The sequence below is a fragment of the Mycteria americana genome, unplaced genomic scaffold (genome assembly GCF_035582795.1).
Source record: "Mycteria americana isolate JAX WOST 10 ecotype Jacksonville Zoo and Gardens unplaced genomic scaffold, USCA_MyAme_1.0 Scaffold_208, whole genome shotgun sequence".
Lineage (NCBI taxonomy): Eukaryota > Metazoa > Chordata > Aves > Ciconiiformes > Ciconiidae > Mycteria > Mycteria americana.
The window spans coordinates 13,144-37,487 of NW_027445548.1; the positions used below are offsets into that span (position 1 = coordinate 13,144).

General features: G+C 65.1%; 1 protein-coding gene across 1 annotated transcript in view; it reads right to left on the reverse strand.

Moving 5' to 3' along the window:
* Positions 1 to 24,126, reverse strand: part of LOC142403352 (glycogen [starch] synthase, muscle-like) — a gene marked incomplete at its 5' end in the record, with an annotated part of 37,203 nt that extends 13,077 nt beyond the window's left edge. Inside the window, 10 exon segments of the mRNA XM_075489588.1 lie at positions 990 to 1,103; positions 1,231 to 1,309; positions 1,436 to 1,495; positions 3,420 to 3,526; positions 6,636 to 6,755; positions 12,013 to 12,134; positions 14,215 to 14,359; positions 17,169 to 17,354; positions 19,503 to 19,694; positions 23,911 to 24,126. Coding sequence (XP_075345703.1) covers positions 990 to 1,103; positions 1,231 to 1,309; positions 1,436 to 1,495; positions 3,420 to 3,526; positions 6,636 to 6,755; positions 12,013 to 12,134; positions 14,215 to 14,359; positions 17,169 to 17,354; positions 19,503 to 19,694; positions 23,911 to 24,126 — 1,341 coding nt within the window.
* Between the last annotated feature and the right edge of the window lie 218 nt (positions 24,127 to 24,344).

Here is a 24,344-nt window from a genome sequence, read left to right on the forward strand (position 1 = left end):
CCCCCCCCCGGGAACCCCCAACCCCCTCCTGGGACCCCCAGATCCCCTTGAAACCCCCCCCAGATCCCCCCCGGGACCCCCAGACCCCCCCTGGGAACTGCTAACCCCCCCCCTGGAACCCCCAGATCCCTGAGACCCCCCCCAGATCCCCCCCGGGAACCCCCAACCCCCTCCTGGGACCCCCAGATCCCCCTGAGACCCCCCCCCAGACCCCCCCTGGGAACCCCCAACCCTCCCCAGGACCCCCAGATCCCCCCTGGGAACCCCTAGCCCCCCCCCCCCCGGGAACCCCAAACCCCTCCTGGGACCCCCAAATGCCCCCCAACCCCCCCTGGGAGCCCCCAGACCCCCCCCCCCCGGGAACCCCCAAACCCCTCCTGGGACCCCCAGATGCCCCTAGAACCCCCCCCCCCCCAGACCCCCTTGGCACCCCCAGATGCCCCTGGAACCCCCCCAGACCCCCTTGGCACCCCCAGATGCCCCTAGAACCCCCCCGGGAACCCCCCCGAAACCCCCAGGACCCCCAAAGACACCCCCCCCACCCCCCCTGGGACCCCCCCAGAACTCCCCAGGCCCCCCCCCCAACTCCCTCCAAGGACCCCCCCCCCCCCCCGATCCCCTCCTCAACCCCACCGACACCCCCAAACCCCCTCTTAGCCCCTCAAACCTCCCCTTAACCCCCCCCAAACCCCCCAAAATCCCCTTCACCTCCCCTAACCCCCCATCCCCCACCCCCCCCCCCAATATCCCTGATGTGTCGTGTCCCCCCCCCCCCCCCCCCCCCAAAAATGTCCCCAACTGTCACCTCGACCCGATCGTTGCTGCCGTGGAAGAGCCCGACGCGCCGCATCGTGCTCAAGATGGGGTCGGTGGCGTCGTCCCCCAAACCCCCCCAAAATCCCCTTCACCTCCCCTAACCCCCCACCCCCCACCCCCCCCCAATATCCCTGATGTCCCCCCCCCCCCCAAAAAAATGTCCCAATTGTCACCTTGACCCGATCGTTGCTGCTGTTGAAGAGCCCGATGCGCCGGATCGTGGTCAAGATGGGGTCGGTGGCGTCGTCCAACATGTTGTGGGTGCAGACGGGGGGGAAGGACTGGCGCTGCGAAAGGTGGGGGGGGGGGGAGGACAAAAAAATAATTTGGGGGGGGGGTGTGTGTCCTCGAGGACCCCCCTTTTTCTCTCCCCTGTCCCCCCCCCCCCAAAAAAAAAAGACGACGGACGCGTACCTGGGTGGCGAAGATGGCGCGCTTCATCATGGTGAAATCCTCCCGATCCAGCATCTTGTTCATGTCGGGGAGGTTCCCCCTGTAAAAATTTGGGGGGGGGGGGGGTTAAAGAAGACCCCCCCCCCCCAAATAAATAAAGCCCCTGGGTGTCCAAAATGGGGTGGGGGAGGGGGTGGGGGGGGTGGGGGAGGGGGGGGGTGCTTACACCAGCAGCGATTCGTAGAGTTTCTTCCCGAATTTTTCCTTTACGGCGTTGGCCGTGTCCCTGGGGGGGGGGGGGGGGGAGAGGGAAATGGGGGGGGGGGGGGCGTCAGCGCGGACCCCCGGGGCCCAATTTGGGGGGGGGGGGGGCAATGGGGACCCCTGGATGCCCTATTGGGGGGGGGGGGGGGTTTGGGGGCTGCCCGGGGTCCCCAAGGAGGGGGTGGGGGAGCGGGGCTTTTTCCTGGATGTCTGGGTCCCTGGGGGGTTTGGGGGGTTTTGGGGGGGTCTCCGGGAGTTTGGGGGGTGCCTGGGGGGTCCCCGGGGAGTTTCGGGGGGGTCTCCAGGAGTTTGGGGGGTCCCTGGGGGAGTTTGGGGGGGTCCTTGGGGGGTTTTTGGGGGGGGGTTGTCTGTGGTTTCAGGGGGTCCCCGGGGCTTTGGGGGTCCCCTGAGAGGTTTGGGGGGGTCCCCTGGGGGGGTTTGGGGGGGTCCCTGCGGTTTGGGGGGTCACCGGGCTTTGGGGGGGATCGGATCCCTGGGGGGTTTCGGGGTCCCCTGGGGGGGTTTGGGGGGGTCCCTGTGGCTTCAAGGGGTCCCCGGGGTTTGGGGGTCCCCTGGGAGGTTTGGGGGGGGTCCCTGGGCTTTGGGGGTCCCCTGGGGGGGGTTTGGGGGGGTCCCTGTGGTTTCGGGGGGTCCCCGGGCTTTGGGGGTCCCCTGGGGGGGTTTGGGGGGGTCCCTGTGGCTTCAAGGGGTCCCCGGGGTTTGGGGGTCCCCTGAGAGGTTTGGAGGGGTCCCCTGGGGGGGTTTGGGGGGGTCCCTGCAGTTTTGGTGGGTCCCCGGGGTTTGGGGGGTCCCCGGGGTTTGGGGGTCCCCTGGGGGGGTTTGGGGGGGTCCCTGTGGTTTCAGGGGGGTCCCCTGGCTTTGGGGGTCCCCTGGGGGGGTTTGGGGGGGTCCCTGCAGTTTCAGTGAGTCCCCGGGCTTTGGGGTCCCCTGGGGGGGTTTGGGGGGGTCCCTGTGGCTTCAAGGGGTCCCCGGGGTTTGGGGGTCCCCTGAGAGGTTTGGAGGGGTCCCCTGGGGGGGTTTGGGGGGTCCCTGCGGTTTCGGGGTGTCCCTGGGCTTTGGGAGATCCTTGGGGGGTTTTGGGGGGGGTCCCTGGGCTTTGGGGGTCCCCTGGGGGGGTTTGGGGGGGTCCCTGTGGCTTCAAGGGGTCCCCGGGGTTTGGGGGTCCCCTGAGAGGTTTGGAGGGGTCCCCTGGGGGGGTTTGGGGGGTCCCTGCGGTTTCGGGGTGTCCCTGGGCTTTGGGAGATCCTTGGGGGGTTTTGGGGGGTCCCTGGGCTTTGGGGGTCCCCTGGGGGGGTTTGGGGGGGTCCCTGTGGCTTCAAGGGGTCCCCGGGGTTTGGGGGTCCCCTGAGAGGTTTGCAGGGGTCCCCTGGGGGGGTTTGGGGGGGTCCCTGCGGTTTCGGGGTATCCCTGGGCTTTGGGAGATCCTTGGGGGGTTTTGGGGGGTCCCTGGGCTTTGGGGGTCCCCTGGGGGGGTTTGGGGGGTCCCTGTGGCTTCAAGGGGTCCCCGGGGTTTGGGGGTCCCCTGAAAGGTTTGGAGGGGTCCCCTGGGGGGGTTTGGGGGGGTCCCTGTGGTTTCGGGGTGTCCCTGGGCTTTGGGAGATCCTTGGGGGGTTTTGGGGGGTCCCTGGGCTTTGGGGGTCCCCTGGGGGGGTTTGGGGGGGTCCCTGTGGCTTCAAGGGGTCCCCGGGGTTCGGGGGTCCCCTGGGGGGGTTTGGGGGGGGTCCCTGGGCTTTGGGGGTCCCCTGGGGGGGTTTGGGGGGGTCCCTGTGGCTTCAAGGGGTCCCCGGGCTTTGGGGGTCCCCTGGGGGGGTTTGGGGGGGGTCCCTGGACTTTGGGGGTCCCCTGGGGGGGTTTGGGGGGGCTCCCGGGGTTCGGGGGTCCCCTGGGGGGGTTTGGGGGGGCCCCCCGGGGTTCGGGGGTCCCACCAGAGCTGCTTGCGCACGGCCTGGCCCTTCAGGGACTCCACGTTGAAGTTGTTGGTGCGGGCCGGCATGATGAAGAAGGCCACCACCGTCACCTCGCTGCCGTTCACCTGCGGGGCCACGCGTCCCCTCCGTCCCCCAATGTCCCCGAGCGTCCCCAATGTCCCCGAGCGTCCCCCAATGTCCCCGAGCGTCCCCTCAGCCCCAAACGTGTCCCCCCCCCCCCCCCTCCAAACATCCCCCCCTGGCCCCAAATGTCCCCTTGGCCCCAAACAGTTCCCATGTCTCCAAATGTCCCCAAATGTCCCCAAATGTCCCCTGTCCCCAAATCTCTCCCTGACCCCAGATGTCTCTCATGTCCCCAAATGTCCCCTATGTCCCCCAATGTCCCCAAACAGCTCCGACGTCCCCAAATGTCCCCAAACATCTCCCCCGGCTCCAAATGGCTTCCATGTCCCCTGTGTCCCCAAATGTGGCTTCCATGTCCCCTGTGTCCCCAAATGTGTCCCCAAATGTGCCCCCAAATGTGCCCCCCAAATGTCCCCTGTGTCCCCAAATGTCTCCCTGACCCCAAATATCCTCATGTCCCCATATTTCTCCTATGTTCCCAAATGTCCCCTGTCCCTAACGTGCGCCCTGTTCCCAAATGTCTCCCTAACCCAAATATGTTCATGTCCCCAATGTCCCCTGTCCCCAAATGTCCCCTGTCCCCAAATATCCACCCATCCGTAAATGTCCCCTGTCCCCAAATGTCCCCTCCCAGCCTCGAGCATCCCCCGTCCCCAAATGTCCCTCATGTCCCCAAATGTCCCCTGTGTCCCCAAATGTCTCCCTGACCCCAAATGTCTTTCATGTCCCCAAATGTCCCCTATGTCCCCAAACAGCCCCTGGCCCCAAACGTCCCCAAACAGCTTCTACGTCCCCAAATGTCCCCAAACATCTCCCCTGTCCCCTGTGTCCCCCCGTGTCCCCATGTCCCCCCCGTCCCCCCTGTCCCCCATGACCCATCCCCCGTGTCTCCCTGTCCCCACGTCCCCCATGTCCCCACATCCCCCCGTGTCCCCCTGTCCCCCATGTCTCCCTCCAGTGTCCCCACACCCCCCCCCATGTCCCCCACGTCCCCCTTGTCCCCCTGTGACCCTGTCCTCTGCGTCTCCCTGTCCCCATGTCCCCCTGTCCACCCCCCCCGGTGTCCCCATACCCCCCCCATCCCCCCATGTCCCCACATCCCCCCCGTGCCCCCCTGTCCCCCGTGTCCCCCCATGTCCCCCCCACCCCCCTGTGACCCTGTCCCCTGTGTCTCCGTCTGTCCCCATGTCCCCCCCCATCCCCTGTGACCCCCTGTCCCCCCCCGGTGTCCCCATATACCCCCCCCCCCCCCCATCCCCCCACGTCCCCCCATGTCCCCCCCCAGCCCCCTGTTGACCCCGTCCCCCGTGTCTCCCTCTGTCCCCATGTCCCCACATCCCCCCCCATCCCCCCGCGCCCCTTGTCCCCTGTGTCCCCACGGCCCCCCATGTCCCCCCCACCCCCCGTGACCCCGTCCTCTGCGTCTCCCTGTCCCCATGTCCCCCTGTCCCCCCCCCCGGTGTCCCCATACCCCCCCCATCCCCCCATGTCCCACATCCCCCGTGTCCCCCCATCCCCCCGTGCCCCCCTGTCCCCCGTGTCCCCACGTCCCCCCATGTCCCCCCCACCCCCTGTGACCCTGTCCCCTGTGTCTCCGTCTGTCCCCATGTCCCCCCATCCCCCCCATCCCCCCCCACATCCCCCCATCCCCTGTGACCCCCTGTCCCCCCCCGGTGTCCCCATACCCCCCCCACGTCCCCCCATGTCCCCCCCCACCCCCCTGTGACCCCGTCCCCCGTGTCTCCCTCTGTCCCCATGTCCCCACATCCCCTGCGTCCCCCCATCCCCCGGTCCCCTTGTCCCCTGTGTCCCCACGGCCCCCCATGTCCCCCCCACCCCCCGTGACCCCGTCCTTTGTGTCTCCCTGTCCCCATGTCCCCCTGTCCCCCCCCCAGTGTCCCCATGCCCCCCCCATCCCCCCATGTCCCCACATCCCCCGTGTCCCCCCATCCCCCCGTGCCCCCGTCCCCCGTGCCCCCACGTCCCCCGTGTCCCCCCCATCCCCCCATGCCCCCCTGTCCCCCGTGTCCCCCCCATCGCCCCGTGCCCCCCTGTCCCCCGTGTCCCCACGTCCCCCGTGTCCCCCCCATCCCCCACGCCCCCCTGTCCCCCGTGTCCCCACGTCCCCCGTGTCCCCCCATCCCCCCATGCCCCCCTGTCCCCCGTGTCCCCCCCATCGCCCCGTGCCCCCTGTCCCCGTGTCCCCACGTCCCCCGTGTCCCCCCCATCCCCCCACGCCCCCCTGTCCCCCGTGTCCCCACGTCCCCCGTGTCCCCCCATCCCCCCATGCCCCCCTGTCCCCCGTGTCCCCCCCGTCGCCCCGTGCCCCCTGTCCCCCGTGTCCCCACGTCCCCCGTGTCCCCCCATCCCCCATCCCCCTGTCCCCCTTGTCCCCACATCCCCCATGTCTCCCCCATCCCCCTGCGCCCCCCTGTCCCCCGTGTCCCCACGTCCCCCGTGTCCCCCCCATCCCCCTGTGTCCCCACGTCCCCCGTGTCCCCCCCATCCCCCCGCGCCCCCCTGTCCCCCGTGTCCCCCCCCATCCCCCCGCGCCCCCCTGTCCCCGTGTCCCACGTCCCCCATGTCCCCCCCATCCCCCCGTGTCCCTATGTCCCCCGTGTCCCCCCCAACCCCCCGTGCCCCCTGTCCCCCGTGTCCCCACGTCCCCCGTGTCCCCCCCATCCCCCGCGCCCCCCTGTCCCCCGTGTCCCCCCATCCCCCCGTGTCCCCACGTCCCCCGTGTCCCCCCCATCCCCCCGCGCCCCCCTGTCCCCCGTGTCCCCACGTCCCCCCATGTCCCCCCCATCCCCCGTGTCCCTATGTCCCCCGTGTCCCCCCCATCCCCCCATCCCCCTGTCCCCCTTGTCCCCACGTCCCCCATGTCTCCCCCATCCCCCGCGCCCCCTGTCCCCCGTGTCCCCACGTCCCCCGTGTCCCCCCCATCCCCCCGCGCCCCCCCTGTCCCCCGTGTCCCCCCCATCCCCCCGCGCCCCCCTGTCCCCCGTGTCCCCCCCATCCCCCCGTGCCCCCCCGTCCCCCGTGTCCCCCCCCATCCCCCGTGTCCCCCCGTGTCCCCCCCCGTCCCCTCACCCGCAGCAGGTAGTTGAGCCGCGCCAGCGCCTCCAGGAAGATGTCGGCCCCTTTGTTGGAGAACTCGTAGCGCCCCGCGATGAAGAAGAAGAGCGTCTTGTCCAGGTCGAATCCAGGTGCCTGCGGGGACCCCGTCAGCCCGGGGCACCCCAAAACCCCCTGGGAGCCCCCCAAAACCCCCTGGGAGCCCCCCAAACCCCCCCGACTCCCCGGACCCTCTCAAGAGCCCCCCAACCCCTCCGATCCCCCCCAGACCCCCTCTAACCTCTCTGAAACCCCCAACGCACCCCAGACCCCCAAATCTCTCTCTGTGGCACCCCAAAACCCCCTGAGAGCCCCCCAAAACCCCCTGGGAGCCCCCCAAACCCCCTGGGAGCCCCCCAAACCCCCCTGACTCCCCCAGACCCTCTCGACCCCCAAACCCCCTCTAACGTCTCTGAAACCCCCAACCAACCCCGGACCCCCCAAATCTCCTCTATGGCACCCCAAAAGTCTCTGGGAGCCCCCCAAAACCCCCTGGGAGCCCCCTAAACCCCCCCGACTCCCCCTGGACCCTCTCAAGAGCCCCCCAACCCCTCCAATCCCCCCCCAGGCCCCCCAAATCCCCTCTAACCTCTCTGACACCCCCCAACCCACACTGGACCCCCCAAATCGCTCTCTGTGCACCCCAAAAGTCTCTGGGAGCCCCCAAAACCCCCTGGGAGCCCCCAAACCCCCCCCCGACTCCCCCCAGACCCCCCCAAGAGCCTCTCAACCCCTCCAATCCCCCCCAGACTCCCCAAACCTCCTCTAACCTCTCCGACACCCCCAACCCACCCCGGACCCCCCAAATCTCCTTCTGTGCACCCCAAAAGTCTCTGGGAGCCCCCCAAAACCCCCCTGACTCCCCCGGACCCTCTCAAGAGCCCCCCAACCCCTCCAATCCCCCCCCCAGACTCCCCAAACCTCCTCTAACCTCTTTGACACCCCCCAACCCACCCCGGACCCCCCAAATCTCATTCTGTGCACCCCAAAAGTCTCTGGGAGCCCCCCAAAACCCCCTGGGAGCCCCCCAAAACCCCCCTGACTCCCCCGGACCCTCTCAAGAGCCCCCCAACCCCTCCAATCCCCCCCCAGACTCCCCAAACCTCCTCTAACCTCTTTGACACCCCCCAACCCACCCCGGACCCCCCAAATCTCCTTCTGTGCACCCCAAAAGTCTCTGGGAGCCCCCCAAAACCCCCTGGGAGCCCCCCAAAACCCCCCTGACTCCCCCGGACCCTCTCAAGAGCCCCCCAACCCCTCCAATCCCCCCCCCAGACCCCCCAAACCTCCTCTATCCTCTCTGACACCCCCCAACCCAACCCGGACCCCCCAAATCTCTCTCTCTGGCACCCCAAAATCTCCTGAGAGCCCCCCAAAACCCTCTGGGAGCCCCCCAAACCCCCCCCGACTCCCCCTGGACCCTCTCAAGAGCCCCCCAACCCCTCCGATCCCCCCCCAGACCCCCTCTAACCTCTCCGACACCCCCAACCCACACCGGACCCCCCAAATCTCCCTCTATGGCACCCCAAAAGTCTCTGGGAGCCCCCCAAACCCCCTGGGAGCCCCCCAAACCCCCTGACTCCCCCAGACCCTCTCAAGAGCCCCCCAACCCCTCCGATCCCCCCCCAGACCTCCTCTAACCTCTCTGAACCCCCAACGCACCCCGGACCCCCCAAATCTCTCTCTGTGGCACCCCAAAACTCCCTGAGAGCCCCCCAAAACCCCCTGGGAGCCCCCCAAAACCCCCCTGGGAGGCCCCCAAAACCCCCTGACTCCCCGGACCCTCTCAAGAGCCCCCCAACCCCTCCGATCCCCCCCCCAGACCCCCCAAACCTCCTCTATCCTCTCTGACACCCCCCAACCCAACCCGGACCCCCCAAATCTCTCTCTCTGGCACCCCAAAATCTCCTGAGAGCCCCCCAAAACCCTCTGGGAGCCCCCCAAACCCCCCCCGACTCCCCCTGGACCCTCTCAAGAGCCCCCCAACCCCTCCGATCCCCCCCAGACCCCCTCTAACCTCTCCGACACCCCCAACCCACACCGGACCCCCCCAAATCTCCCTCTATGGCACCCCAAAAGTCTCTGGGAGCCCCCCAAACCCCCTGGGAGCCCCCCAAACCCCCTGACTCCCCCAGACCCTCTCAAGAGCCCCCCAACCCCTCCGATCCCCCCCCAGACCTCCTCTAACCTCTCTGAACCCCCAACGCACCCCGGACCCCCCAAATCTCTCTCTGTGGCACCCCAAAACCCCCTGAGAGCCCCCCAAAACCCCCTGGGAGCCCCCCAAACCCCCTGGGAGCCCCCCAAAACCCCCCGACTCCCCCGGACCCTCTCAAGAGCCCCCTGACCCCTCCGATCCCCCCCCAGACCCCCCAAACCTCCTCTAACCTCTCTGACACCCCCAACCCACCCCGGACCCCCCAAATCTCCTTCTGTGCACCCCAAAACTCTCTGAAACACCCACGACCCCCAGACCCCCCCAAGAGCCCCCCAACACCCCAAATTCCACCCCAAACCCCCCCCAAATCTCCCTCAACCCCCCAGGGCACCCCAAAACCCCCTGGGAGCCCCCAACCCCCCTGCCAAGAGCCCCCCAACTCCTCCAATTCCTCTCCAGACCCCCCCCAATTTCCCTCTGTGGCACCCCAAAACCCTCTGGGAGACCCGTGGCCCCCCCAGACCCCCCCCAAGAGCCCCCCAATCCCCCCCCAAACCCCCTCTGACCTCTCTGACACCCCCCAACTTACCCCAGACCCCCCCAAATCTTCCTCCGTGACACCCCAAAACTCTCCGAGAGACCCACGCCCCCCCCCAATAGCCCCCCAATTCCTCCGATCCGCCCCCCCCGCACCCCCAAACCCCCTATGACCTCTCTGACACCCCCCAACCCCCCCCCGGACCCCCCCTAAACCTCTCTCAACCCCCCAGGGCACCCCAAAACCCCCTGGGAGCCCCCCAGCCCCCCACTCAAGACACCCCCCCCCCCAAACCCCTCCAATGCCCCCCCCCAGCACCCACAGCTCACCCGGATGCCTGGGTCCCCCCCGGCCACTTGGGTGCCCCCCCAAATCTGGGTCCCCCCAGAACTGGGACCCCCCGACCCCCCCCAGATGCCTCTGTCTCCCCAAATTGCTGAGACCCCCCCCCAAAACTCCTGGGTCCCCCCTGAATCCTGGGCCCCCCCCCCCAAACTTCTGGGTGTCCCCCCCCAGATGCCGGGGTCCCCCCACAACTCCTGGGTCCCCCCCAAACTCCTGGGTCCCCCCCCAATTCCTGGGTCCCCCCCAAACTTCTTGGTCCCCCCCCAGACTCCTGGCTCCCCCTTACACACCCAGTTCCTCCCCCCAAAAATCCGTCTGCACCCCAAAAACCCCTACCCCCCCGACACCTCTGTCTCCCCAGACTCCTGGGTCCCCCCCAAACTCCTGGGTCCCCCCAGACTCCTGGGTCCCCCCTGAATCCTGGGTCCCCCCCAAACTTCTTGTTCCCCCCCCCCCAAACTCTTGGCTCCCCCCCAAAGTCCTGGCTCCCCCTTACACACCCAGTTTCTCCCGCCAAAAATCCGTCTGCACCCCAAAAACTTGTATCCCCCCCAGATACCTGTCTCCCCCAATAGCTGGGACCCCCCCAAACTCCTGGGTCCCCCCCAAACTCCTGGGTTCCCTTTGGACACCCAGTTCCCCCCCCAAGATCCATCTGCACCCCAAAAACCTCTATCCCCCCCAAACTCCTGGGTCCCCCCCAAACTCCTGGGTCCCCCTTACACACCCAGTTCCTCCCCCCAAAAATCCATCTGCACCCCAAAAACCCCTACCCCCCCCCCAAGACACCTCTGTCTGCCCGGACTCCTGGGTCCCCCCCAGACTCCTGGGTCCCCCCCAGACTCCTGGGTCCCCCCTGAATCCTGGGTCCCCCCCAAACTTCTTGGTCCCCCCCCAAACTCCTGGGTCCCCCCCAAACTCCTGGGTCCCCCCTGAATCCTGGGCCCCCCCCCCAAACTTCTGGGTGTCCCCCCCCAGATGCCGGGGTCCCCCCACAACTCCTGGGTCCCCCCCAAACTCCTGGGTCCCCCCCCAATTCCTGGGTCCCCCCCAAACTTCTTGGTCCCCTCCCAAACTCCTGGCTCCCCCTTACACACCCAGTTCCTCCCCCCAAAAATCCATCTGCACCCCAAAAACCCCTACCCCCCCCAAACACCTCTGTCTCCCCGGACTCCTGGGTCCCCCCCAAACTCCTGCGTCCCCCCTGAATCCTGGGTCCCCCCCAAACTTCTTGGTCCCCCCCCCAGCTGCCGGGGTCCCCCCAAAACTCCTGGCTCCCCCCCCAGGCTCCTGGCTCCCCCTTACACACCCAGTTCCTCCCCCCAAAAATCCATCTGCACCCCAAAAACCCCTACCCCCCCCCAGACACCTCTGTCTGCCCGGACTCCTGGGTCCCCCCTGAATCCTGCGTCCCCCCCAAACTTCTTGGTCCCCCCCCAAACTCCTGGGTCCCCCTTGGACACCCAGTTCCCCCCCCGAGACTCACCTGCACCCCAAAAACTTGTATCCCCCCCAGATAGCTCTGTCTCCCCAAATAGATGGGACCCCCCCAAACTCCTGGGTCCCCCCCAAACTCCTGGGTCCCCCCAATTCCTGGGTCCCCCCCAAACTTCTTGGTCCCCCCCCAAACTCCTGGGTCCCCCTTGGACACCCAGTTCCCCCCCCCGAGACTCACCTGCACCCCAAAAACTTGTATCCCCCCCAGATAGCTCTGTCTCCCCAAATAGATGGGACCCCCCCAAACTCCTGGCTCCCCCCCCAAACTCCTGGCTCCCCCTTACACACCCAGTTCCTCCCCCCAAAAATCCGTCTGCACCCCAAAAACCCCTACCCCCCCCAGACACCTCTGTCTGCCCGGACTCCTGGGTCTCCCCCAAACTCCTGGGTCCCCCCTGAATCCTGGGTCCCCCCCAAACTTCTTGTTCCCCCCCCCCCCAAACTCTTGGCTCCCCCCCAAACTCCTGGCTCCCCCTTACACACCCAGTTCCTCCCCCCAAAAATCCGTCTGCACCCCAAAAACTTGTATCCCCCCCAGATACCTCTGTCTCCCCCAATAGCTGGGACCCCCCCAAACTCCTGGGTCCCCCCCAAACTCCTGGGTCCCCCCTGAATCCTGGGTCCCCCCCAAACTTCTTGGTCCCCCCCAGACTCCTGGCTCCCCCTTACACACCCAGTTCCTCTCCCCAAAAATCCATCTGCACCCCAAAAACCCCTACCCCCCCCAGACACCTCTGCCTGCCCGGACTCCTGGCTCCCCCCCAGACTCCTGGGCCCCCCCCCCGATGTTGGGGTCCCCCCCGTTTTGGGGACACCGACCCGTAGAAGTGTCCCCTGACGAACTCCTGGACGCGAGCCTTGCTCTGGGCGTGCAGGTTCTGGAACTCGTGCATGGCCGAGAACTTGCGGACGTTGAGGCCGTTGGGGGTCACCAAATCTGGGGGGGGGGAGAAAAGGGGGTGAGGGGGGGTCCCCCAAATACCTGGGTTCCTCTAAGGGTGATGGGGGTCCCCCCCCCCACAGACACCCGGGTCCGTCTGGGGACATTTGGGGCCGCTTGGGTTCTTCGAGGGGTGATGGGGGTCCTGGGGGGGGGGGGATGGGGCTCTCAGGGATTTTGGGGTCCCCCGAGAATGTGTGTGGGGGGGTCACTAGGTCTAGGAGGGATGATATGGGGGGGTGCCCCAAATATTTGGGTCTTTCTGGGGGTGCTGGGGTCCCCTGGGGACACTTGGGTGCTTCGGAGGGTGACAGGGGACCCGGGGGAGGGGTGATGGGTCCCCCACGGCTTTTGGGGTCCTCTCGGGGTTTGGGGGTCACCAGGTCTGCGGGGCGGGGCACAGGGGGGTGAGGGGGACCCCCCCAAACACCTGGGTCCCCCTGGGAGTGATGGGGTGCCTGGGGTGCCGAGGATCTCCTAGGGGACCCTGGGGGGTGGTGGGGTCCCTGTGGGGGTTTTGGGGTCCCCCTGAGGCTGTTGGGGTCCCTGAGGGGGTGCTGGGGTCCCTGTGGGGGTGCTGGGAACCCCCCGGGGGGTCCTGGGGTCCCTGTGGGTGCAATAAATCTCCCATGGGTGGGTTGAGCCCCCCCCGTGGGGGTCCCCATGGGGGTGTCGGGGTTCCTGTGGGATCTTGGGGTCCCCCCTGAATGTGCTGGGGTCCCCTTGGAGATGTCGGGGGCCCCCCTGGGGGTCTTGGGGGTCCCTGTGGGGGTCTTGGTGTTTCCCTTGGAGTCCCTGTGGGGACGTTGGGGGTCCCCGTGAAAGTGCTGGGGTCCCCCCCCGGGGATGTCAGGGTCCCCCTGGGGCTGTTGGGGTCCCCCTGAGGGTGTTGGGGTCCCCCCCATTGGGGTGCCGGGGTTCCTGTGGGAATGTCGGGGTCCCCCCAAGGATGCTGGGGTCCCCTCATGGAGTTGTTGGGGTCCCCTCGGGATGTGGGGGTCCCCCTGGGTGTGTTGGGGTCCCCCCATTGGGGTACCAGGGTCCCTGTGGGGATGTTGGGGTCTCCCTGGGAACGTTGGGGTTCCCCTGAGGGTCTTGGGGTCCCCCTGAGGGTGCCCGGCTCCCCCCATTGGGGTCCCTGTGGGGATGTCGGGGTCCCCAGGAGGGTGCTGGGGTCCCTCCAACGATGTTGGGGTCCCCCTAGAAATGTTGGGGTCCCTGAATGGCCGCAGGGATCCCTACGGCCACCCCGGGGTCCCCCCCAGGGTGCTGGGGTCTCCCCCCGGGCTGTTGGGGTCCCCCGGGGCTGTTGGGGTCCCCCTCAGGGTGTTGGGGTCCCGCTAGGAATGTTGGGGTCCCCATGGCAGCACCCCCATGGAGGCGTTGGGGTCCCTGAATGGCTGCAGGGATCCCTACGGCCACCCCGGGGTCCCCCCCAGGGTGCTGGGGTCCCCCCCCCCGGGGCTGTTGGGGTCCCCCGGGGCTGTTGGGGTCCCCCTCAGGGCGTTGGGGTCCCCCTGAGAATATTGGGGTCCCCTGAGAATATTGGGGGTCCCCCATGGCGGCACCCCCACAGAGCTGCTGGGGTCCCTGAATGGCGGCAGGGATCCCTACGGCCACCCCGGGGTCCCCCCCCAGGGTGCTGGGGTCCCCCCCCCCAGGGCTGTTGGGGTCCCCCGGGGCTGTTGGGGTCCCCCTGGGGATGTTGGGGTCCCCATGGCAGCACCCCAACAGAGCTGCTGAGGTCCCTGAATGGCGGCAGGGATCCCTACGGCCACCCCAGGGTCCCCCCCAGGGTGCTGGGGTCCCCCCCCGGGCTGTTGGGGTCCCCCGGGGCTGTTGGGGTCCCCCTCAGGGCGTTGGGGTCCCCCTGAGAATATTGGGGTCCCCATGGCGGCACCCCCACAGAGCTGCTGGGGTCCATGAATGGCCACAGGGATCCCTACGGCCACCCCGGGGTCCCCCCCAGGGTGCTGGGGTCCCCCCCCCCAGGGCCTGTTGGGGTTTTTTGGGGTCCCCCCCGTCCCCTGGGGGGGGGGGGGGGGGGGGATTTGGGGGGGGGTCGTGGGGCGCCCACCGGGCTTGCGCTTGAGGAGGTGCTCGGCCTCGGCGGCGGTGACGTGGGAGACGGTGGTGAGGACGTGGGCGCAGTGGGCGGCCGCCCGCTCCAGGCAGTACCGGTGGTAGATCTGCCGCTCCCCGGCCTCCTTGTCCACGTCGAACTGCGCCCCACAATGCACCGGGGCACCCTCAGCATCCCATAATGCACCGGGGCGGCCCCTGACCCCCAGCTTCCCAGCATGCACTGGGGCAACCCTGACCCCCCCCCCCCCCCCAATGGCCTACAGGGCACTAAGATGACCCCCAGCATCCCACGATGCACCGGGGCACCCTCAGCATCCCATAATGCACTGGGGCGGCCCCTGACCCCCAGCTTCCCAGCATGCACTGGGGCAACCCTGACACCCCCAGGGCCCTACAGGGCACTGAGGTGACCCCCAGCATCCCACGATGCACCGGGGCACCCTCAGCATCCCACAATGCACCGGGGCAGCCCCTGACCCCCAGCTTCCCAGCATGCACTGGGATAACCCTGAGACCCCCCCCCCCAATGGCCTACAGGACACTAAAATGATCCCCAGCATCCCACAATGCATCAGGGCACCCCAGCATCCCACAATGCACCAGGGCACCCTCAGCATCCCATAATGCACTGGGGCAGCCCCTGACCCCCAGCTTCCCAGCATGCACTGGGGCAACCCTGACACTCCCAGGGCCCTACAGGGCACTAAGATGACCCCCAGCATCCCACAATGCACCGGGGCACCCTCAGCATCCCACAATGCACCGGGGTGGCCCCTGACCCCCAGCTTCCCAGCATGCACTGGGGCAACCCTGACACCCCCCCCCCAATGGCCTACAGGGCACTAAGATGACCCCCAGCATCCCACAATGCATCAGGGCACCCCCAGCATCCCATAATGCACCGGGGTGGCCCCTGACCCCCAGCTTCCCAGCATGCACTGGGGCAACCCTGACCCCCCCCCCCCCCCCAATGGCCTACAGGGCACTAAGATGACCCCCAGCATCCCACGATGCATCAGGGCACCCCAGCATCCCATAATGCACTGGGGCGGCCCCTGACCCCCAGCTTCCCAGCATGCACTGGGATAAGCCTGACACCCCCCCCCTCAATGGCCTACAGGGCACTAAGATGACCCCCAGCATCCCACAATGCATCACGGTACCCCAGCATCCCACAATGCACCGGGGCACCCTCAGCATCCCATAATGCACCGGGGCAGCCCCTGACCCCCAGCTTCCCAGCATGCACTGGGATAACCCTGACACCCCCCCCCCAATGGCCTACAGGGCACTGAGGTGACCTCCAGCATCCCACAATGCACCAGGGCACCCCCAGCATCCCACAATGCACCGGGGCACCCTCAGCATCCCATAATGCACTGGGGCGGCCCCTGACCCCCAGCTTCCCAGCATGCACTGGGGCAACCCTGACACCTCCAGGGCCCTACAGGGCACTACGATGACCCCCAGCATCCCACAATGCACCGGGGCACCCTCAGCATCCCACGATGCACCGGGGCGGCCCCTGACCCCCAGCTTCCCAGCATGCACTGGGGCCACCCTGACCCCCCCCCCCCCAATGGTCTGCAGTGCACTAAGATGACCCCCAGCATCCCACAATGCATCAGGGCACCCCCAGCATCCCACAATGCACCGGGGCACCCTCAGCATCCCACAATGCACCGGGGTGGCCCCTGACCCCCAGCTTCCCAGCATGCACTGGGGCAACCCTGACACCCCCCCCCCCCCCAATGGCCTACAGGGCACTAAGATGACCCCCAGCATCCCACGATGCACCGGGGCACCCTCAGCATCCCACGATGCACCGGGGCGGCCCCTGACCCCCAGCTTCCCAGCATGCACTGGGGCAACCCTGACCCCCCCCCCCCCCCCCCAATGGCCTACAGGGCACTAAGGTGACCCCCAGCATCCCACAATGCACCACGGTCAACCCCACGGTCCCACAATGCACCAGTGACCCCCAGAATCCCACAATGCACCAGCGTGGCCCTTGACCCCTCCCGCCTCCCAGCATACACCGGGGCGCCCCACCCATACCCCTAGGCCCCAGGTCCGTCCCTCTCTATGTCCCCCCCAGCCCCAGATCCCCTCTCCCTGGGTTCCCCCCACCTCAATCCCCCCTTCCCTGCGTCCCCCCCCCCCCCCCCGGCCCCCCCTCCCTTAGTTCCCCCCTCCCTTAGTTCCCCCCCCAAATCTCCCCCCAATCCCCTTCTCCTTGGGTTCCCCCCACCCCAGGCCCCCCTTCCCTTAGTTCCCCCCACCTGAGGTTCCCCCCCATATCCCCCCCCCAGTCCCCCTCTCCCTGGGTTCCCCCTCGGTCCACCCCTCCCCAAGTCCCCCCCCCCCCCCAAATCCCCCCTTCCTTAGTTCCCCCCTCCCTTAGTTCCCCCCCAGTCCCCCTCTCCCTGGGTTCCCCCTCGGTCCACTCCTCTTCAGGTTCCCCCCACCCCAGATCCCCCCTCCTTTAGTTCCCCCCTCCCTTAGTTCCCCCCCCAGTCCCCCTCTCACTGGGTTTCCCCCCCGGTCCCCCCCTCCCCAAGTCGTCCCCCCCCCCCCAATTCCCCCCTCCCTTAGTTCCCCCCCCAGTCCCCCTCTCCCTGGGTTCCCCCTCGGTCCACCCCTCTTCAGGTTCCCCCCACCCCAGATCCCCCCTCCCTTAGTTCCCCCCTCCCACTGGGTTCCCCCTCGGTCCACCCCTCCCCAAGTCCCCCCCACCCCAAATCCCCCCCTCCCTTAGTTCCTCCCTCCCTTAGTTCCCCCCTCCCACTCAGCTCCCCCTCGGTCCACCCCTCCCCAAGTCCCCCCCACCCCAAATCCCCCCTCCCTTAGTTCCCCCCTCCCTTAGTTCCCCCCTCCCCCCCATCTCCCCCCACTCGTGTCCCCCCCCCCCCCCCCCCCCCCGTGTCCCCCCCCGCCCCCACTCACGCTGTGCAGGTTGTTGTAGAAGTCGACGCTGCCGGCGCAGAGGTAGCGGCCCAGCAGGGTGGCGTGGGTGGTGAAGATGGTGGCCACCGGCAGCCGCCGCGCCCGGCTCAGCACCAGCCCCAGCCCCGCCAGCCACTCGTGGAAGTGGCCCACGATGAAGGGACGCTCCTCGCTCTGCGCCGCAAACTGCCACCCCCCCCCCCAACAGCGTCACCGTCACCCCCTCCTGTCACCCACCACCCCCTGTCACCCCCCCCCTGTCACCCACCACCCCCCACCCCCCTCCCAGGGGCACCCAGAACCCTGGGTCCCCTCTTAAGACCCCCCCCCCCCCCCCGCCATGGGGCTGCCCACCCCTCCATGGGGATCCCGACCCCCTTTGGGGACTCTGACCCCCCCCGGGGTCCCCCAAAACCCCCTCAGGGCCCCCCTCAAACTCCCCCAGGGATCCCCAAGAGCCCCCCAAGGAACCACAACCCCCCCCAGGGACCCCCAACCCCCCTGGGGACCCCTAACTTCCCCCCAGGGACCCCCGACCCCCCTCCTGGGGACCCGCAAATCCCCTCAGGGACTCTGACCCCCCCCCGGGGTCCCCCAAAACCCCCTCAGGGCCCCCCTCAAACTCCCCCAGGGATCCCCAAGAGCCCCCCAAGGAACCACAACCCCCCCCAGGGACCCCCAACCCCCCTGGGGACCCCCAACTTCCCCCCAGGGACCCCAACCCCCCTCCTGGGGACCCCCAACTCTCTTCAGGGACTCTGATCCCCCCCCCGGGGTCCCCCAAAACCCCCTCAGGGCCCCCCTTAAACTCCCCCAGGGATCCCCAAGAGCCCCCCAAGAAACCCCAACCCCCCCCCACGGACTCCCAACCCCCCTGGGGACCCCCGACCCCCCCCAGGGACCCCCAACCCTCTTCAGGGACTCTGACCCCCCCCGGGGTCCCCCAAAACCCCCTCAGGGCCCCCCTCAAACTCCCCCAGGGACCCCCAAGAGTCCCCCAAGGAACCACAACCCCCCCCAGGGACCCCCAACCCCCCTGGGGACCCCCAACTTCCCCCCAGGGACCCCCGACCCCCCTCCTGGGGACCCCCAACCCTCTTCAGGGACTCTGACCCCCCCCGGGGTCCCCCAAAACCCCCTCAGGGCCCCCCTCAAACTCCCCCAGGGATCCCCAAGAGCCCCCCAAGGAACCACAGCCCCCCCCAGGGACCCCCAACCCCCCTGGGGACCCCCGACCCCCCCCAGGGACCCCCGACCCCCCTCCTGGGGACCCGCAAATCCCCTCAGGGACTCTGACTCCTCCGGGGTCCCCCAAAACCCCCTCAGGACTCCCCTCAAACTCCCCCAGGGACCCCCAAGAGCCCCCCAAGGACCCCCACCCCCCCTCCTGGGGACCCCCAAAACCCCTCAGGGGCCCCAAAACTCCCCCAAGACCCCCTTGGGGACCCCCAAAACCCCCTGGGGACCCCCAGAACTCTCTAGGGACCCCCAGAACTCACCTCCCCGAGGAACCAGGCAACGAGGAAGCCCAAGAGGAGGTACCAGGGGACCCCCAAAACCCCTCAGGGGCCCCAAAACTCCCCCAAGAGCCCCCTGGGGACCCTCAAAACCCCCTGTGGACCCCCAGAACCCCCTGGGGACCCCCAAAACCCCCCGGGGACCCCCAAAACTCACCTCCCCAAGGAACCAGGTGACAAGGAAGCCAAAAACGAGGTACCAGAAGACCCCCAAAACCCCTCAGGGGCCCCAAAACTCCCCCAAGACCCCCCTGGGGACCCTCAAAACCCCCTGTGGACCCCCAGAACCCCCTGGGGACCCCCAAAACCCCCCGGGGACCCCCAAAACTCACCTCCCCAAGGAACCAGGTGACAAGGAAGCCAAAAACGAGGTACCAGAAGACCCCCAAAACCCCTCAGGGGCCCCAAAACTCCCCCAAAACCCCTCTGGGGACCCCCAAAACCCCCTGTGGACCCCCAAAACCCCCCGGGGACCCCCAAAACCCCCCGGAGACCCCCAAAACTCACCTCCCCGAGGAACCAGGCGACGAGGAAGCCGAAGAGGAGGTACCAGGGGACCCCCAAAACCCCTCAGGGGCCCCAAAACTCCCCCAAAACCCCTCTGGGGACCCCCAAAACCCCCTGTGGACCCCCAAAACCCCCCGGGGACCCCCAAAACCCCCCGGGGACCCCCAAAACTCACCTCCCCGAGGAACCAGGCGACGAGGAAGCCCAAGAGGAGGTACCAGGGGACCCCCAAAACCCCTCAGGGGCCCCAAGACTCCCCCAAGAGCCCCCTGGGGACCCCCAAAACCCCCCGGGGACCCCCAAAACTCACCTCCCCGAGGAACCAGGCGACGAGGAAGCCGAAGAGGACGGCGTCGTTGGCCTCCCGGTCGTACCAGGGGACGCCGATGGCGCAGCTCTCCCACAGCTCCCCCTTCCAGCGCTCCAGGCTCCAGGCCGTGGCCCCCACATCCAGCAGCACCACAGCCGGGCTCCCCTCGATCAGCCAGCGCCCAAAGTGCACCTGCACCCCAAAAAACAGGCACCCCCCCCCCCTCAAAATCTTCAGCACCTTCAAACGCCCCGGCAAGACTTCCCTCCATCAGCCCGCAGCCCAAAACGGGGCACGCCAAACCCCTCGGCACCCCCAAACGCCCGAAAATGGCTCCCCAAAGGGGGTACCCCCAGGCACGTACACCTCCAAACGGGTTAAACGTCCCCAAAAATGCGTTAAATGTCCCCAAAACCGGGTTAATGTGCCCCCAAAATGGGTTAAACGTCCCCAAAAATGGGTTAAACGTTCTCAAAACCGGGTTAATGTGCTCTCCAAATGGGTTAATGTGCCCCCAAAATGGGTTAATGTGCCCCCAGAGCGAGTTAAATGTCCCCAAATTGGGTTAATGCCTCTCCAAAATGAGTTAAACGTCCCCCAGAATGAGTTAAACGTCCCCAAAATGGGTTAATGTGCCCCCAAAAGGGGTTAAAGGTCCCCAAAAATGGGTTAAAGGGCCCCAAATTGGGTTAATGTGCCCCCAAAAGGGGTTAAAGGTCCCCAAAAATGGGTTAAATGGCCCCAAATTGGGTTAATGTGCCCCCAAAAGGGGTTAAACATCCCCCAGAGTGAGTTAAATGTCCCCAAAATGGGTTAATGTGCCCCTAAAAGGGGTTAAACGTCCCCAAAAATGGGTTAAATGGCCCCCAAAACGGGTTAAATGTCCCCAAAAACGGGTTAATGTGCCCCCAAAATGGGTTAATGTCACCCCACAACAGTCTAATGTGCCCCCAAAATGGCTTAAACGTCCCCCAGAGCGAGTTAAATGGCCCCAAAATGGGTTAATGTCCCCCCAAAAAGGATTAAATGTCCCCAAAAATGGGTTAAATGGCCCCAAATTGGGTTAATGTGCCCCCAAAAGGGGTTAAACATCCCCCAGAGTGAGTTAAATGTCCCCAAAATGGGTTAATGTGCCCCTAAAAGGGGTTAAACGTCCCCAAAAACGGGTTAATGTGCCCCCAAAATGGGTTAATGTCACCCCACAACAGTCTAATGTGCCCCCAAAATGGCTTAAACGTCCCCCAAAGCGAGTTAAATGGCCCCCAAACGGGTTAATGTCCCCCCAAAAGGGATAAAACATCCCCAAAAATGGGTTAAATGGCCCCAAATTGGGTGAATGTCCCCCAAAATGGGTTAAACGTCCCCCAGAACGAGTTAAATGGCCCCAAAATGGGTTAATGTGCCCCCAAAAGGAGTAAAACGTCCCCAAAAATGGGTTAAATGTCCCCCAAAAGGGGTTAATGTGCCCCCAAAATGGCTTAATGTCACCCCACAACAGTCTAATGTGCCCCCAAAATGGGTTAAATGTCCCCCAGAGCGAGTTAAATGGCCCCAAAATGGGTTAATGTTCCCCCAAAAAGGATTAAATGTCCCCAAAAATGGGTTAAATGGCCCCAAAACGGGTTAATGTCCCCCAAAAGGGATAAAACGTCCCCAAAAATGGGTTAAATGTCCCCAAATTGGGTTAATGTCCCCCCAAAAACGATTAAATATCCCAAAAATGGGTTAAATGGCCCCGAATTGGGTGAATGTCCCCCCAAAATGGGTTAAACGTCCCCCAGAGCGAGTTAAATGGCCCCCAAATGAGTTAATGTCCCCCTCAAAAGGGGTAAAACGTCCCCAAAAATGGGTTAAATGCCCCCAAATTGGGTTAATGTCCCCCCAAAAAGGATTAAATATCCCCAAAAATGGGTTAAATGTCCCCAACTGGGTTAATGTGCTCCCAAAGGGGGTAAAACGTCCCCAAAAATGGGTTATATGTCCTCAAATTGGGTGAATGGCTCCCCAAAAGGGGTTAAACGTCCCCAAAAATGGGTTAAATGTCCCCAAAATGGGTTAATGTCCCCCCCAAAAGGGGTTAAACGTCCCCAAAAATGGGTTAAATGTCCTCAAATTGAGTGAATGCTCTGAATATCCCTTAAAATGTCCTTAATATCCCCCAAAATTATCTAAATATCTCCTAAAATGCTCTAAATATCCCCAAAAAGACCGAAATTTTCCCCAAAATTATCTAAATGTCCCCCCAAATGACCTCAATTTCCCCCAAAATGGTCTAAATGTCCCCCCAAATACCCCAAATATCCCTCAAAATAACCTGAATTTTCCCAAACAAGCCCTAAATATCCCCCAAAATGACCCAAATCACCCCCAAAACGCTCTAAATATCCCCAAAAATAATCTAAATACCCCCCAAAATGCCCTAAATGTCTCCCAAAATGCCAAAATTTTCCCCAAACGACCTAAATGTCCCCCAAAATGCCCTGAATTTTCCCCAAAATAACCTAAATACTCCCCAAACGACCTAAATTTTCCCCAAAATGGTCTAAATGTCCCTCAAAATAACCTAAATATCCCCACAAATGCCCTAAATATCCCCCAAAATGCCCCAAATTTCCCCAAAAATGGCCTAAATGTCCCCCCAATGCCCTAAATGTCCCCAAAAATGCCGTAAATACACCCCAAAATGCCCTAAATTTTCCCCCAAATGGTCTAAATGTCCCCCAAAATGCCAAAATATCCCCCAAAATACCTAAATTTCCCCAAATATGCCCTAAATGTCCCCCAAAATGCCCTACATGTCCCCCAAAATGCCCTAACTTTCCCCCAAAATGCCTTAAATATCCCTTACAATGCCCTAAATATCCCCAAAATGATCTAAATATCCCCAAAATGCCCTAAATATCCCCAAAATGACCTAAATTTTCCCCCAAATGTCCTAAATTTCCCCCCAAATCCCTTAAATGTCCCCCAAAATGACCCAAATACCCCCCAAAATGCCAAAATTTTCTCAAAATGACCTGAATTTCCCCAAAAATGGTCTGAATGTCCCCCAAAATGCCCTAAATATCCCCCAAAATGCCCTAAATATCCCCAAAAGGCCCTAAATTTCCCCCCAAATCCCTTAAATGTCCCCCAAAATGACCCAAATACCCCCCAAAATGCCAAAATTTTCTCAAAATGACCTGAATTTCCCCAAAAATGGTCTGAATGTCCCCCCAAATGCCCTAAATATCCCCCAAAATAACCTAAATATCCCCAAAATGCCCTAAATTTTCCCCAAAAGGCCCTAAATTTCCCCCCAAATCCCTTAAATGTCGCCCAAAATGACCCAAATACCCCCCAAAATGCCAAAATTTCCTCAAAATGACCGGAATTTCCCCAAAAATGGTGTAAATGTCCCCAAAAATGCCCTAAATATCCCCAAAATAACCTAAATATCCCTAAAATGACCTAAATTTCCCCCCAAATGCCCTAAATTTCCCCCCAAATCCCTTAAATGTCGCCCAAAATGACCCAAATACCCAAAATGCCAAAATTTCCTCAAAATGACCTAAACGTCCCCCAAAATGATCTAAACGTCCCCCAAAACGCCCTAAATATCCACCAAAATAACCTAAATATCCCCAAAATGCCCTAAATATCCCCAAAATGCCCTAAATATCCCCTCAAAATCCCTTAAATGTCCCCCAAAATGACCCAAATACCCCCCAAAATGCCAAAATTTCCTCAAAATGACCGGAATTTCCCCCCAAACGCCCTAAATTTCCCCCCAAAAGACCTCAATCCCCCCCCAAATTGCCCTAAATTTCCCCAAAAATGCCCTAGCGCGTGACCCATCCCCCGCCACGCGCCCTTGGCCCCCCCCCTTTTTTTTTTTTGGGTGACGGGGGGGGGGGAGGGGAAGCCGTGACCTTCGCCGACCTTTCCCGCGCGGGGGAGGGTAACGTGAGCTGGGGGGCGGGGGTGGGGCTAAAAATAACCCCCACGTGCGCGGTGGGGGAGGGCGCCCGGGCCCCTCGGCCGCGCCCCGGAGGCCTGGCCCGCCCGGACGCCTGGGGGGTCCCTGGGTGCCCACCTTGCACCCCTGGGTGCTCACGGCGCTGTGGGGTGCCCCCCATCCCCCGGATCCCTCCAAACCCCCAGGTCCCCCCCCCCCCCCCCCAATCCCCACCCTCCTCTGGGTCCCCCCACTCTCTGGGTCCCCCCCACCCCCATGGGTGCCCCACCCGGACACCAGGGTCCCTGGGTGCCCCCCTTGCACCCCTGGGTGCTCACGGTGGGTGCCCCCCATCCCCCGGATCCCTCCAAACTCCCAGGTCCCCCCCCAATCCCCACCACCCTCTGGGTCCCCCCACTCTCTGGGTCCCCCCACCCCCACGGGTGCCCCACCCGGATGGCGGGTGCCCACCTTGCACCCTTGGGCGTTCATGGCGGCCAGGGTGCGGCGCAGGGCGGGCTGGGGCGGCTCCAGCAGCTCCACCTGGGTGCGGACGCTGCTCTCCACGTAGGGGCCCACCAGGACGTAGCTCTCCCCCCACTCGTCCGCCGTCACTCGCGCCTTCGTCTGCAGCACCGTGTAGATCCCGCCCACTGCCGCCGTTCCCAGCAGGCACCGGGGCGGGCGTCAGCCCGCGATGCACCGGGGCGGGCGGCATCCCAGCATGCACCGGGGCAGGAGGCGGCTCAACGTGCGTTGGGCCTCCTGTTGCCCCACAGCGTACTAGGCCTCACACCATCCCAACATACACCGGGGCGGGTGGCATCCCAGCATGCACCGGGGCGGGCGGCATCCCAGCATGCACTGGGGCGGGCGGCATCCCAGCATGCACCGGGGCAGGAGGC